The sequence below is a fragment of the Gigantopelta aegis genome, chromosome 3 (assembly GCF_016097555.1).
Source record: "Gigantopelta aegis isolate Gae_Host chromosome 3, Gae_host_genome, whole genome shotgun sequence".
Taxonomy (NCBI): domain Eukaryota; kingdom Metazoa; phylum Mollusca; class Gastropoda; order Neomphalida; family Peltospiridae; genus Gigantopelta; species Gigantopelta aegis.
In genome coordinates, this window is record NC_054701.1 from 92,690,489 (window position 1) to 92,705,361 (window position 14,873).

General features: G+C 36.9%; 1 protein-coding gene across 16 annotated transcripts in view; it reads left to right on the forward strand.

Moving 5' to 3' along the window:
- Nucleotides 1-14,873, forward strand: part of LOC121369350 (RIMS-binding protein 2-like) — a 228,093-nt gene that overhangs the window by 184,823 nt on the left and 28,397 nt on the right. For 14 of the 16 annotated variants that reach the window (XM_041494355.1, XM_041494365.1, XM_041494362.1 and 11 more), the window contains 7 exons: nucleotides 659-699; nucleotides 1,529-1,711; nucleotides 9,204-9,279; nucleotides 10,506-10,628; nucleotides 11,274-11,396; nucleotides 13,220-13,413; nucleotides 13,856-13,934. In XM_041494355.1, the coding sequence (XP_041350289.1) occupies nucleotides 659-699; nucleotides 1,529-1,711; nucleotides 9,204-9,279; nucleotides 10,506-10,628; nucleotides 11,274-11,396; nucleotides 13,220-13,413; nucleotides 13,856-13,934 (819 nt within the window). The remainder of the gene's footprint in view (nucleotides 1-658; nucleotides 700-1,528; nucleotides 1,712-9,203; nucleotides 9,280-10,505; nucleotides 10,629-11,273; nucleotides 11,397-13,219; nucleotides 13,414-13,855; nucleotides 13,935-14,873) is intronic. The other 2 variants (XM_041494356.1, XM_041494363.1) reach the window with 2 other exon arrangements.

A 14,873-nucleotide genomic window follows, 5' to 3' on the forward strand; every position in this document is an offset into this window, starting at 1 on the left:
GGTATTGCTTTGAAACTGTTGTGATCGGTGTATCATTGGTTAACTCATGGTTGTTCTAGTTGGGTTGTAGAGACTGAACTGAGGTTAATTCATGTTGTTCTGCCTTGTCTGTATACAGTTTGTTCTTGACTGTCCGTTTGGTCACTGTCGGACATGGGAATGTCAGAAATAATAACCACTATTAGTAACCGGTACAATCCCAGTTAATTGACCAACAGTCTTCATGGTTTGCCTGTATCCTACTGTACAGCGAGTTCACTCTTGTTATTATAACAGCATCGTAATAGTTCACTTAATGTCATCTTAATTTGCTTATTTATTCACCGTGACGTATATTATGTGAGGGAAATATTTTCAGAAAATTACTTTGATTTGACATTTGCATTGACAGAATTATAACTAGCCGCCATCAAAATCTAAGCCAGACCTTAGCTTGTTGTCGGTGGTATCACAAACTGGACTGCAAACATATTCATTCTACTTTTGTTTTAAAAGTTCAACTTGTTAAGGATTAAATTGAAAGCATTGAAGTTTCAACAGATTGGTATCAAAAGTAACCTGATGGATTTTTACGTAATTGATAGCGACTTGCCTCTTGGTTATTACAACAAATCGATCATGTCTAAAATTCTCACTCGGTTTTGTTGTTACGTTGCAGGGAGAGAGGATTCTGGGATGGAGAACAGTCGAGAAACAAAGGTACATTCATGTTGGAATTTTTTCTACTTTTATTTTGATCTTACAGTTGAGAGAAATATTTAGAAATTTTCACTTTTCACCATCCATCTGTCTGTATCTCCATTGTCCCTCTATCACTTCATTCCTCCATTTGTCCATCTGTCCTTCCACCTGCTTTCAGTCCATCTATCTCCACCCATCTGTTATTGTCTGTCCATACATTCAACTGTCCATTTGTCCATCTGTCCTTCCATCTGCTGTAAATCAACTATCTTCATCTGTTATTGTCTGTCCATTATTCCATTTATCCCACAGTTAGTGTTAAGTGGGTAGGTTTTATTTCCTAAACAATATGTTTAACAACATTTTGATTGTTTTATAGAACTTTCACCAACACACTGATGCTCTCTGTGGTAATAATCTAGTTTTGTGTTTCCAGAATCAAAATGAGATATATCTCAGTGATAATGTTTAAAATAAAATGTAATAATCTAGTTTGTGTTTCCAGAATCAAAATGAGATATCTCTCAGTGATAATGTTTAAAATAAAATGTAATAATCTAGTTTGTGTTTCCAGAATCAAAATGAGATATCTCTCAGTGATAATGTTTAAAATAAAATGTAATAATCTAGTTTGTGTTTCCAGAATCAAAATGAGATATGTCTCAGTGATAATGTTTAAAATAAAATGTAATAATTTGTTTGTGTTTCCAGAATCAAAATGATATATCTCTCAGTGATAGTGTTTAAAATAAAATGTAATAATTTGTTTGTGTTTCCAGAATCAAAATGATATATCTCTCAGTGATAGTGTTTAAAATAAAATGTAATAATTTGTTTGTGTTTCCAGAATCAAAATGAGATATCGCTCAGTGATAGTCGACTGTCCTCGCTGTCTAGGAAGGGTCCGCTGCAAGTATACATCGCCAAGTACTCATACAACCCCTACCAGCACTCCCCCAATGACAACCCTGCCGCCGAGCTGCCCCTCTCTGCTGGAGACTATGTTCTTATCCTTGGTGACATGGATGAGGTAAACTGCTCCACTTGTAGAAATCAGATGATGTGTGCTGTGTGAAGAACAATATTAAATTGTATGGATGGTGTGTGCTGTGTGAGAGAAAGCATTAAATTGTATGGATGGTGTGTGTTGTGTGAGGGAAAGCTTTAAATTGTATGGATGGTGTTCACTGTGTGAGGGAAAGCTTTAAATTGTATTGATGGTGTATGTTGTGTGAGGGAAAGCTTTAAATTGTATGGGTGGTGTGTTCTGTGTGAGGGAAAGCTTTAAATTGTATGGGTGGTGTGTGCTGTGTTAGGGAAAGCTTTAAATTGTATGGGTGGTGTGTGCTGTGTGAGGGAAAGCTTTAAATTGTATGGGTGGTGTGTGCTGTGTGAGGGAAACCTTTAAATTGTATGGGTGGTGTGTGCTGTGTGAGGGAAAGCTTTAAATTGTATGGATGGTGTTCACTGTGTGAGGGAAAGCTTTAAATTGTATGGGTGGTGTATGTTGTGTGAGGGAAAGCTTTAAATTGTATGGATGGTGTTCACTGTGTGAGGGAAAGCTTTAAATTGTATGGGTGGTGTATGTTGTGTGAGGGAAAGCTTTAAATTGTATGGGTGGTGTGTGCGGGAAAGCTTTAAATTGTATGGGTGGTGTGTGCTGTGTGAGGGAAAGCTTTAAATTGTATGGGTGGTGTGTGCTGTGTTAGGGAAAGCTTTAAATTGTATGGGTGTTGTGTCCTTTGTGAGGGAAAGCTTTAAATTGTATGGGTTGTGTATGCTGTGTGAGGGAAAGCTTTAAATTGTATGGTGTATGTTGTGTGAGGGAAAGCTTTAAATTGTATGGGTGGTGTGTGCTGTGTGAGGGAAAGCTTTAAATTGTATTGATGGTGTATGGTGTGTGAGGGAAAGCTTTAAATTGTATGGGTGGTGTGTGCTGTGTGAGGGAAAGCTTTAAATTGTATGGGTGGTGTGTGCTGTGTGAGGGAAAGCTTTAAATTGTATGGGTGGTGTGTGCTGTGTGAGGGAAAGCTTTAAATTGTATGGATGGTGTTCACTGTGTGAGGGAAAGCTTTAAATTGTATGGGTGGTGTGTGCTGTGTGAGGGAAAGCTTTAAATTGTATGGGTGGTGTGTGCTGTGTGAGGGAAAGCTTTAAATTGTATGGATGGTGTTCACTGTTTGAGGGAAAGCTTTAAATTGTATGGATGGTGTTCACTGTGTGAGGGACAGCTTTAAATTGTATTGATGGTGTATGTTGTGTGAGGGAAAGCTTTAAATTGTATGGGTGGTGTGTGCTGTGTGAGGGAAAGCTTTAAATTGTATGGATGGTGTTCACTGTTTGAGGGAAAGCTTTAAATTGTATTGATGGTGTGTGCTGTGTGAGGGAAAGCTTTAAATTGTATGGATGCTGTGTGCTGTGTGGTGGAAAATCTTAACTTGTATGGATGGTGTTCACTGTGTGAGGGAAAGCTTTAAATTGTATTGATGGTGTATGTTGTGTGAGGGAAAGCTTTAAATTGTATGGGTGGTGTGTGTGTGTGAGGGAAAGCTTTAAATTGTATGGATGGTGTTCACTGTTTGAGGGTAAGCTTTAAACTGTATTGATGATGTGTGCTGTGTGAGGGAAAGCTTTAAATTGTATGGATGCTGTGTGCTGTGTGGTGGAAAATCTTAAGTTGTATGTATGGTGTGTGCTGTGTGGTGGAAAGCTTTAAATTGTATTGATGGTGTATGTTGTGTGAGGGAAAGCTTTAAATTGTATGGGTGGTGTGTGTTGTGTGAGGGAAAGCTTTAAATTGTATGGATGGTGTTCACTGTTTGAGGGTAAGCTTTAAATTGTATTGATGATGTGTGCTGTGTGAGGGAAAGCTTTAAATTGTATGGATGCTGTGTGCTGTGTGGTGGAAAATCTTAAGTTGTATGTATGGTGTGTGCTGTGTGGTGGAAAATCTTAAGTTGTATGTATGGTGTGTGCTGTGTGGTGGAAAATCTTAAGTTGTATGTATGGTGTGTGCTGTGTGGTGGAAAATCTTAAGTTGTATGTATGGTGTGTGCTGTGTGGCGGAAAGCTTTAAATTGTATGGATGCTGTGTGCTGTGTGGTGTAAAATCTTAAGTTGTATGTATGGTGTGTGCTGTGTGGTGGAAAGCTTTAAATTGTATTGTGGTATTTTGTCATTATAACCAGTGCACCACAACTGGTCAAAGGTCATGGTATGTGTTTTCTTGTATATGGGAAAGTACATTTGAAAGATCCCTTGCTGCATTAGGAAAAATGTAGCGGGTTTCCTCTGATGACTATGAGTCAGAATTACCAAATGTTTGACATTCAATAGCTGATGATTAATTGATCAATGTACTCCAGTTAAACAAAACAAACTTAATCAGACACATCTGAGGACAAAATAGAGTTATTTCCCCATCTAGTTCTCTGGTCCTTGGTGCACTAATTTCACAAAAGAAAATTAAAAGCTACTGGAAATATGCTATTAGAAAAATATGAACATTTAAATAATGTTTTTCAACAAAAGAAAAACAAAAATTACACTTCCAATCTTTTTGATGTAGAGTATCAAGTTTAGTACCTTAAATCACAATGGAAATGATAACACATGTATGTTATTAATTGATCATTGATTTTTTTGTACACAAATTGTATCCAGTTGTCAGCACTAAACATGTTGTTATACATCTTGGAGTGTTTGGTAGTAAATACTGATGGTTTATATACTAGTGAACTGTGAAACAAAATGTTTATCTATGTATAAAATGATATATAACTGTATGTTCATTTGGTTTGAACAATATTTATTTATCATCAATATGAAGTATTAAGATTAGCCAAGATGCAAAGACATGTATTAAGGCCTTTTCCTACATTCACTTAATCCTGATTTTGCAGGTGTAGAGAGTATGGAAATTAGGCTTCTTTAGACAGGTTGCTGTTTAATATAGGTCACTAGGTACTATCATAAATGATTTACAGGGTGTATACTACCAAATCAAATCCCATAGACGACAATAGTAATATATGTGGCTAAAACTTACCTGCAACGTATCAACCGACATAAACACCACAGATATAAATACTACCACCCCTTACACTTAAAGTGAATCAGAAAAAAATGGGGGTCAAGCTGCTCGTTTCTGAGATAACGGGTAGCGTCTATGACTACCCTAGTTTCGCACAAAATTTTAGTACTTTTTTTTACAGGTACCCCATACATGTTTCAAGCACAAGGCTACTTGACACATTGGTACTAGATGAAATAAAATTGCACATTTATTTTACCCAGATGAAACTATTATTTTTTACAACCAACACACTCACATTTATAACCAATCACAGGACTTGTGGTGTTCACTTCTCTATCAAAAGTTCGGTGCACCTCGAACTTTGACCCAGCAGGAAGTTATTTGGTATAGTACTACCAATACTGATAACATACATTTTTCAAAAAGTGTCCAGCTATGTGTCTTATTGACAACCAGGATCTGGTGTATTCTGACATAAACTGACAACCTCACTGCAACTGTTGTTTCTACAGTGCAACCTAATATAATGTACACCTCAAAAAGCATATATATTGCATATAGTTTTGTACAAATGCAATATGTCATATTAAACAACAAAATGTTTTAAAATAAAACTCCTGAAGATATTTACTTTCAGTTGGGTGTGTGTACTCAGGTATATATGTAGAGACAACAAAGATAGTCAGAGTACCTCTACCCCTTTAAAGAATTCCATTAAAACACATGCACTTGATTGACCCCTAGATTATGAAGACCTTAACAGGCACATCAAAGAAATATCAGTATTAAAAAAATACACTGTCTGAGGAAGGAAACACAAACATGACTGTACCTGTATGAAGTAATGACTTAATGTCCTGAACATTAGTGTTGGGAGGAAATCCTGTATGCTGGGTGTGGGTGTCTTCAAGTTACCAGGTGTGGGAATTTCAAATCCATCAGCCATGCTGATTTTCATAATGAACCATCAAAACCATTGGCAGCCACCAATATTCCTGACTATATTTTATTTATAGCCTACTGTAGTTGGAGGTTTTAATAGTTGTGATATCTGGAATAATCATGCAGCTTTAACACATTTATTTTTGATTAATTACTGAAAAAAACTATTTTTAAATGACAAAATTACCCGAACATCTATTTTCTTGCATTATTTTCTAATCCGGATGAATACAATATGTACATTAGATGTATTCCTACAATCTGTAATCCAGCATTTTATTTAGATAGTAACATTAGGTAATACAGCTTTAACAATAAAATAAATTATCAACTTAATCCAAGGCAGATAATCAAATCTGAAAAAATTGGTTCTGAATCTAGTATAAACTCAAAATGCTTTTCATGAGAGCTAACTAAGTGATTATTAAGGAAAAAAAATGATCTGGAGATCTAAGTATATGTTTAACAACCTTATTGTTATGTACAAATAAGAACAGAAGGCACAATAGTGACAACAAATTTAATTATGTTTTTGGTAAAGTTTTTCTTCACATTTACTTTAAATTTTGCATAAAACTACAAATTTGTCTAAAATATAACTTAGCACCCTATAAATATGTCAAAATGACAATAAAAATCAACTTCTTTACAAATTTGAGTTTTCAGAATTTCATACATACAAAATTAACAATGTTAATGGAAACTAAAGACATTAACCCACTATTGGCACATGCTATTTTTCATATAAAAATAAATTGCTATTAAAATCTTAGTTCAGGTTGCCTATATATACTCTTCAAAAAAAGAAACGCAAAAGGGTACAAATGGGTTATAACTCCGATTTTATGTTTCCTACCGGTTCATGCTTTGTGAATATAAGGTCATTGCATGTCCCAAACACATTCCCACGGTTACATTCGATAAAACGCAGCTACTGTACAATAAAGTTCCAAAATGTGAATATTCGCAAAAACGCAGCCACGTGCAAACCATGTCACCACTGCACGTGCGTTGTCTGCACGTGCAACATGAACACCGACAGTATAAAAGTGCAGGGTGTTCGCTTGCCTGGCCTCTGTATCTGGCTGACAGTTGACAATCCAGGACATGCCACGTCTCAGTGAACCGCAGAGAAACAATGCCATCGGCCGACTAGACGCAGGCGAATCCAGAACGGCCGTTGCCAGGGCATTCCATGTGTCCCCAAGCACCATCTCCAGACTGTGGGACCATTACCAGCAACATGGATCAACACGTGACCTCCCTAGATCCGGTCGACCACGGGTCACTACCCCCGGGCAGGACCGCTACATCCGGGTACGCCACCTTCGGGAACGATTGACTACTGCCACCTCCACAGCCGCAGCAATACCAGGTTTGCGCAGGATATCCGACCAGACCGTACGGAACCGCCTATGTGAGGTAGGAATTCGTGCCAGACGTCCAGTTCGAGGTGTCATCTTAACACCACAACACCGTCGACTCCGACTGCAGTGGTGCCAGATTCATCGACAATGGCCTCAAACTGCGATGGAGACAGGTGTGGTTCAGTGACGAGTCCCGATTTCTGCTTCGACGTCATGATGGAAGATGTCGCGTGTATAGGCGTCGTGGTGAACGTTATGCGGCAAACTGCGTGCAGGAAGTGGACAGATTCGGCGGGGGTAGTGTCATGGTGTGGGCAGCCATCTCACACACTGGCAGAACTGACCTGGTCCACGTGCAGGGCAACCTGAATGCACAGGGCTACATTGACCAGATCCTCCGGCCACACATCGTTCCAGTTATGGCCAACGCCAACGCAGTGTTCCAACATGACAACGCCAGGCCTCACACAGCACGTCTCACAACGGCTTTCCTACAGAACAACAACATTAATGTCCTTCCTTGGCCATCGATATCACCGGATTTGAACCCAATTGAGCATCTAGGGGACGAGTTGGACCGACGCCTCCGACAGCGACAACCACAGCCCCCAGACCCTGCCCGAGCTGGCAGCAGCCTTGCAGGCCGAGTGGGCCACATCCCCCGGGACGTCATCCGTACTCTGGTTGCTTCAATGGGCAGGCGGTGCCAGGCAGTTGTAAACACACGCGGAGGCCACACCCGGTATTGACTCCAGATGACCTTGACCTTGGTGGTGTGTCCTATCACTTACTCACAATGGACTAGAGTGAATTGTGAACAATCCTGCAACATTTGGTAATTATCGGACTCACCATTCAATAATTAAATCAATTCTCCAAATGTTACGACAATGTGGTTTTGCGTTTCTTCTTTTGAAGAGTATATAATAGCATATTTAAGAGCAGTTGTATATGGCAAGTCAAATACCATGTAAAAAGAAATTATTGAAATCTTTACAGTATGAATTATAGGCCAAAACCAACTTTTCTTCAGTGCTAACTTTGATTCAAACTCCATTCAGAGCCATGTACAGAGATTATTGTCACGGTCAAGGTCATTGTGAACTTGCATGATTGAGTGATGGCTAATTAATCAACCAGTATAGTTTAATTAAATAAAATGACAAAATCATAATATTTTTTATTATGCACTGAATATGTGCTATAGGGTGTATACTACCAAATCAAATCCCATAGACGACAATAGTAACATATGTGGCTAAAAACTCCTACCTGCAACGTATCAACCGACATAAACGCCACGGATATAAATACTACCACCCCTTACACTTAAAGTGAATCAGAAAAAAATGGGGGTCAAGCTGCTCGTTTCTGAGATAACGGGTAGCGTCTATGACTACCCTAGTTTCGCACAAAATTTTGAGTACTTTTTTTTACAGGTACCCCATACATGTTTCAAGCACAAGGCTACTTGACACATTGGTACTAGATGAAATAAAATTGCACATTTATTTTACCCAGATGAAACTATTATTTTTTACAACCAACACACTCACATTTATAACCAATCACAGGACTTGTGGTGTTCACTTCTCTATCAAAAGTTCGGTGCACCTCGAACTTTGACCCAGCTGGAAGTTATTTGGTATAGTACTACCTACAAGGAATACAAAGAATCTTTTGGAATTTACATGTGTGAGGTAGACGTTAATATTAGATGGTTTGAGAGAATCCTTTGAGTATTCTTGAAGTCATTTGAAATTTTAACACATATAGCAGCTTGATATCAGTTTGGAAGGAAGGAAATGTTTTATTTAACAATGCACTCACTCACCACATTTTATTTATGGTTATATGGCATCAGACATATGATTAAGAACCACACAGATACTGAGAGAGGAAACCTGCTGTCGGCTATTCATGGGCTACTCTTTTCAATTAGCAGCAAGGGATCTTTTATATGCACCATCCCACAGACAGGATAGTACATACCACAGCCTTTGTTACATCAGTTGTCGAGCACTGGCTGGAACGAAAAATAGCCCAATGGGTCCACCGACGGGGATCGATCCTAGACCGACGGCGCATCAAGCGAACACGAACAAATGGGCTACATCCCACTCCAACATCAGTTTGGAGATTTGGCTGCTAAGTAAATTTCACTTTCTACATTTCAGGATGGTTTTTATGAGGGAGAATTAATCCACGGTAAAAGAGGACTGGTGCCTTCCAACTTCATAGAAAAAGTGTCAGGTGAGGACATTTTCACATGTAGAAATAATCACAGAATTCAGTTTAACTGTCAGCACTAATCAGTTTGATGTGGCAGAATATTAAAATGTTTTCTAGCAACGTCAAGTTGTATAAACTGAATATAGCTAGTATCGATCAAGTTTATGTCAACTGAATATAGCTAGTATCGATCAAGTTTATGTCAACTGAATATAGCTAGTATCGATCAAGTTTATGTCAACTGAATATAGCTAGTATCGATCAAGTTTATGTCAACTGAATATAGCTAGTATCGATCAAGTTTATGTAAACTGAATATAGCTAGTATCGATCAAGTTTATGTAAACTGAAAATAGCTAGTATCGATCAAGTTTATGTAAACTGAATATAGCTAGTATCGATCAAGTTTATGTCAACTGAATATAGCTAGTATCGATCAAGTTTATGTCAACTGAATATAGCTAGTATCGATCAAGTTTATGTCAACTGAATATAGCTAGTATCGATCAAGTTTATGTCAACTGAATAGCTTGATAAAAATACATTTATTTTCTATGATAACATCAGGCGCGTGTGCAGAGAGGGGGTTTTGGGGGTTGAAACACACACACACACACCCTGCTCAAGGCGAAAAACAATTTTCATATCCCGATTTTTTACATTCCTGTGTAAGCAGCTTGGTTAGCCAGCAGAAAATACCTCAGAATAGCCCTAGAAGGGGTCAGTTTTTAAAAACGTTCTGGGGGTTGGCCCCCAGACCCCCGCCACAGGCTTCGCGCCTGCGGCGCTCGCGGTGTCGGGCTTCGCCAGACACCTCGACCCCCCCTGCAAAATTTCCTGCTCATGCCCCTGAACATACTAATGTTACATTAATTTTATTTACAAGATTTCTTTTTATATTTAATTTTATGACATACCTGTGTTAAAAGTTGTACATAAAATAGGATTTGTTCAGTATCTATGATACCAAATCATCTAAAATGGTATCTTTATTATCTTAGAAATGCTCGAAATTGGAGACCATTAGTTAACATTGCCATTATATCAAAAAACACCAGACTTATGTGCAGGAAGTTTTGCAGAGGAATGGGGTCTAGACTGTGGCAAGAAAAATTTATGGAGAGGGAAGTGGGTCAAGTCATGCTCCCTTGAAAAATATATTGAAAAAAAGAAGAAAATTTGCTTGAGCAGGGTGAGAGGATTTGACCTCCAACCACTCCCCCACTTATACACTTATTTGTTTGTAGATGAGCACTTGTCAGAGTTCCATGCGGCCATGGCACTGGCGTGTCACCAGAGTGACGAGAGTACGGTGAACAGCATCCAACATGACCTCGAGTTCAACAGCAGCGACGAAGCAGACTTTACAGGTCTCTACCCACACTTTCGTTTAACCCTAGAGCTAGGTGCATGCTTCAGTTCAGGGGCTGTGAAGTATAGGCATAATAAACACAAGGATCTAGATGCTGAACAGTTTAATTGAGCAAAGTACTAACTTTAGGTGTGTTTTATTAAGTGGGAAGTGACAGATATTAATTTATGGTTCTTTGCTTTGAAAAGAAATCTTTGCTTAAGAAATGTGAAGGATGATTTAGTTGTGGGAATGGTGAGTTAGGGTGGAAGGTGGTAAGTTGTTCTGTTTTCACAGTCCCTGTAGTTAGTTTATAACCACTAGACATTCACTGCTTTTCACTTTAATGCAAGATTTATTTTAATACTTTATTTTTGTATCACTTATTGTCGAAATATCTGGCTAGAATTTTTCTCTTTTTGTCATTTTCTTTAATTTTCTTCTTTGAGTAATGCTTTCTTTATCACACAATTCATTTTTCATGTTTTCTTCAAGCAACTTGTTTTTATTGAATTTTTGTTTTAAATGGTGAAAGAATATCTACATTTTCATCATGCTGAGTTCAATGAGCTATTTATTAAACTGTAGCCATTCATTTAAATTGGAAGTAAAGAGTAGCTATATATTTAAACTGGATGTGAATCATAGCTATTTATTCAATCAGATGACATCTTCAAAGCCTGCACAGACACACATTGTGATCTGGAGGACATAGAGGAAGTAATGGATGGTGACAAGATGGTGGTCGCTGCAGATAGCAGGTTGCCATACAATCCTGGCACCATCGGTCAGTAGGTTCATCACATTGTGTTTGCTCAACCATCAAGTGTTCATTAACATATGTTTGGGCTGTCATTAACAAAAGTAATATATGTGTATTGATAGTTGTTGTGTGGGATGAACTAACTACTCCTACTACACTGAGATATTAATTATTTTATTAAATACTAACAGATACTATTTTCTAAATCTCATTAATACATAGAGCTTACCATTTCAGTTGAAATGTTAATAAGTGGTTTTAAGCTGTAATATTGAGTATGTTTAGATTTATTTATCAATTTTAATTTTCTTCCCATAACATGCCATCATTACGTTGGTTAGCCTTTGATTTCAGTGTAGGTCACATAAAGTCTACTGTTAGCTATGTTGCCACATTGAAAGCATCCATTATACCTGTATTTATATAGTAACACAATAGCTGTGTTTATATTTAGCATTTGTAAAGGAGTCGGTGGGATCTACGTGTAGCTCAGTACTGAGTAGGTGGTGGATCAACCTGAGCTGATCAGTGACCCTTAAAACTGACCAGAAATCTTGTTTCACACAACCTAAAAGAGAGAGGCATTCCCAGTGATAAACTCATCCCATGGATTGTTGAATTGGCATATTCATATAGTTGCTAGTTATTGGTTTTGTAAACTAAAAATGTGATGCATGTAAATTTTGGACAAGAGTTAATCCTGAAATTGATAAATGCATGAACAAGATTTGGAGACTGACACTGTTTGCATTTTTTAATAAATAAGCTTTTAACAATTTCTCTTCAACACAGACACAAACACATGTACACAAAGTAAAGACATCCAAAGAGACCCATTACATCTAACCATTAACCACTGTCCTCGATAGCATGCTTAAAGTCTACTTGATACATAGATTTAAATTCATTCTTGAATGAACACATACATGTATGCACACAACCCTATTTAGTTCTCTGTTTTTTTCTGGAAATCTTATTGCACTTTGCTTGCTTTTGTAAATTTTCTGCTTGTATTTTCTTTCCATTACTAATATAATTGTTGCACTTGTTTGTTGACACTGTTCAGTATATTGCGAAGTTAATATCACTTGAGATTTATGAAGTGTTGTGAATAACAGAGCAGTTTGATTAGCTTCCAGCTTGTTTGATGATTGCTGACATTTTGTTTCCTTGTTTGGTCTCACTACCACATTCCTGAAATTAGTGTAGGGCAAAAGGATAGGAAAGTTTAACACTGATAAATGTCTGTAACATGATGCAGGTATCAAAGATGTCACCCATAATTTAATGTTAACAAGAAACATGCTGGCACCAAATAGGTTGCACCTGAATTTCAGTAAAGGACATTTTATGGCCATTTACCTCAGAGTTATGACAGCACATATCACGGCCTTTAATATACCAGATATATAATAGGTCTGTTGAAAGGCAAATAATCTATAATGAGGATTCATCATACAACCTGTGACATTTCAGCAGACAGTGTTACTACTGGACTACATCCGACTCACTCAGTGTATGGCATTCTTACAGTATTTGTGTGCAGTCTTAAAAAACCAGATATCCCTGTAGTACTGGCAGTTGTTTCTTGTTATAGTTAGGGATGATGTTTGACTTACATCGCTATTTATCCATTTTTGACAAGTTATGGCTTTTGAAATTAGGAAATAGGGAAATGTGTTGGGGCTGATAGAGGACATGTCATGCTTTAGCAGTACTCAGAATGTTTGTTTTATTTATCACCCCATGTCTCTGAATAGTTTTACAATACAACACAAGAAAAAACAAAAACTCTAAAATAATAATCAAACATGTTATAGTAATCTCTTCTCTGCATTTTCTCACAGGTGTTCCCTTTCCAACATGCCTGTCCTTGGACCGGCAACTCTCTAACAGTATTCTAGTTAGCTGGAAACCACCAGAGGTCACTACTGATGTGAATATACAGTCATACCATGTTCTAGTGGATGGTGAATTTATGACGTCTGTTCGAGGACATGAACGGACCAAAGCTTTATTGGAAGGAATCGATTCAAAACTAGTAAGTTAATTAGTTTTAAAAACTTACTGATTCCAGTTGAATGGGAATTTGTAAAGGGTAGTAGAACTTTACATTGTGAAGTTTATTTTATAAACTGTTTTTATTGATTTTGGTAGCTTTATTTAAGTACATATGATTCATGTGGTAATTAAAAGAAACCAGGATGATCTTCAAAAACATGTTGCTTGCTATAACATTATAACCACTTGAAAAAGTTATTTAGATTCAATTTTTAATTTTTCATATTATAATTAAACAAATAATGATAGTACAATTTGGGGTTTGGTAACAGCAAACCAAGTTTTAAAGATGCCAGTATCCACTTTTTACTACAGAAAAATCCCACAAAAAAACCTTTCATAATTAAATGTTAGAACAATAATCTTTTGATGTAGTTTTGTTTGCATAGTCTTTACATATATGTAGTCTTGTTTTGTTTTAGACTCATAGGGTGTGTGTGCGGTGCCTGAGTAATCAAGGACAGTCAAAAGACGGACAGTGCACTCTTCTCATTGGTAAAGGTAAAACAACAGAGTTGTCTAACACATTGTTCGAACCAACACCTGACATTTATTGTATGTTGTTCGCAGAGATGTGTACCAAGCTTTAGTTACTGCTAGATAGGATGAAACTTTCAGTTTGTGTGTAACTGTTAATCTCATAATGGTAACAATGACCATCTCATATGTTTGTGTGTAACTGTTAATCTCATAATGGTAACAATGACCATCTCATATGTTTGTGTGTAACTGTTAATCTCATAATGGTAACAATGACCATCTCATATGTTTGAGCCATATTGATCAACAGACTAAATTTAGTCTTATAGTTTCCTGTAATTTATCAAAACCAAACACAGTACAACATATTCATTAAAAAAAATAATAATAAAAAATCAGTTTAGCAAATTGTGTTTAGAAAGATGTACACAATCATATTTGTTTTTAATAGATGAGTTGTAAATAGATAAAGGGATCAAGCGTATTCTATAATGCACTTGTTAAATGGGTTTTTTATGAAATGCATGGCAAGTGCATGTATTTCATACAATTTTAATGTTGTGTATTAATTGTTTTGTATGCTGTGAATATATAACCATGCTTGACATAACATGATTTCAAATACACATAAAAAAGAAAATGTTGAAGATAAATCCTTAAATGTTACATTGATTTTGGTTTACAGTTATTCCAAAAGAAACAAAAGATAAATGATTTTCTTTAATATCAATAGATATAGCAATCATTTGTTTCTGTATACATGTTATAGTGTGAATGATTTTCTTAATACCAAATTAATGTGTTACATTTTTTGTCTCTACATTTCATGGTAATTGGCTTGGTTAAACAGTGTGGGGTGGAGAGGGTGCATTCAGAACATCTGCTTTTTCTCATTTTAACTGATCTATATGTGTAATAAAGCGTGAGTTCAGTATGTTGTTACCGGGTATTCACAGTATA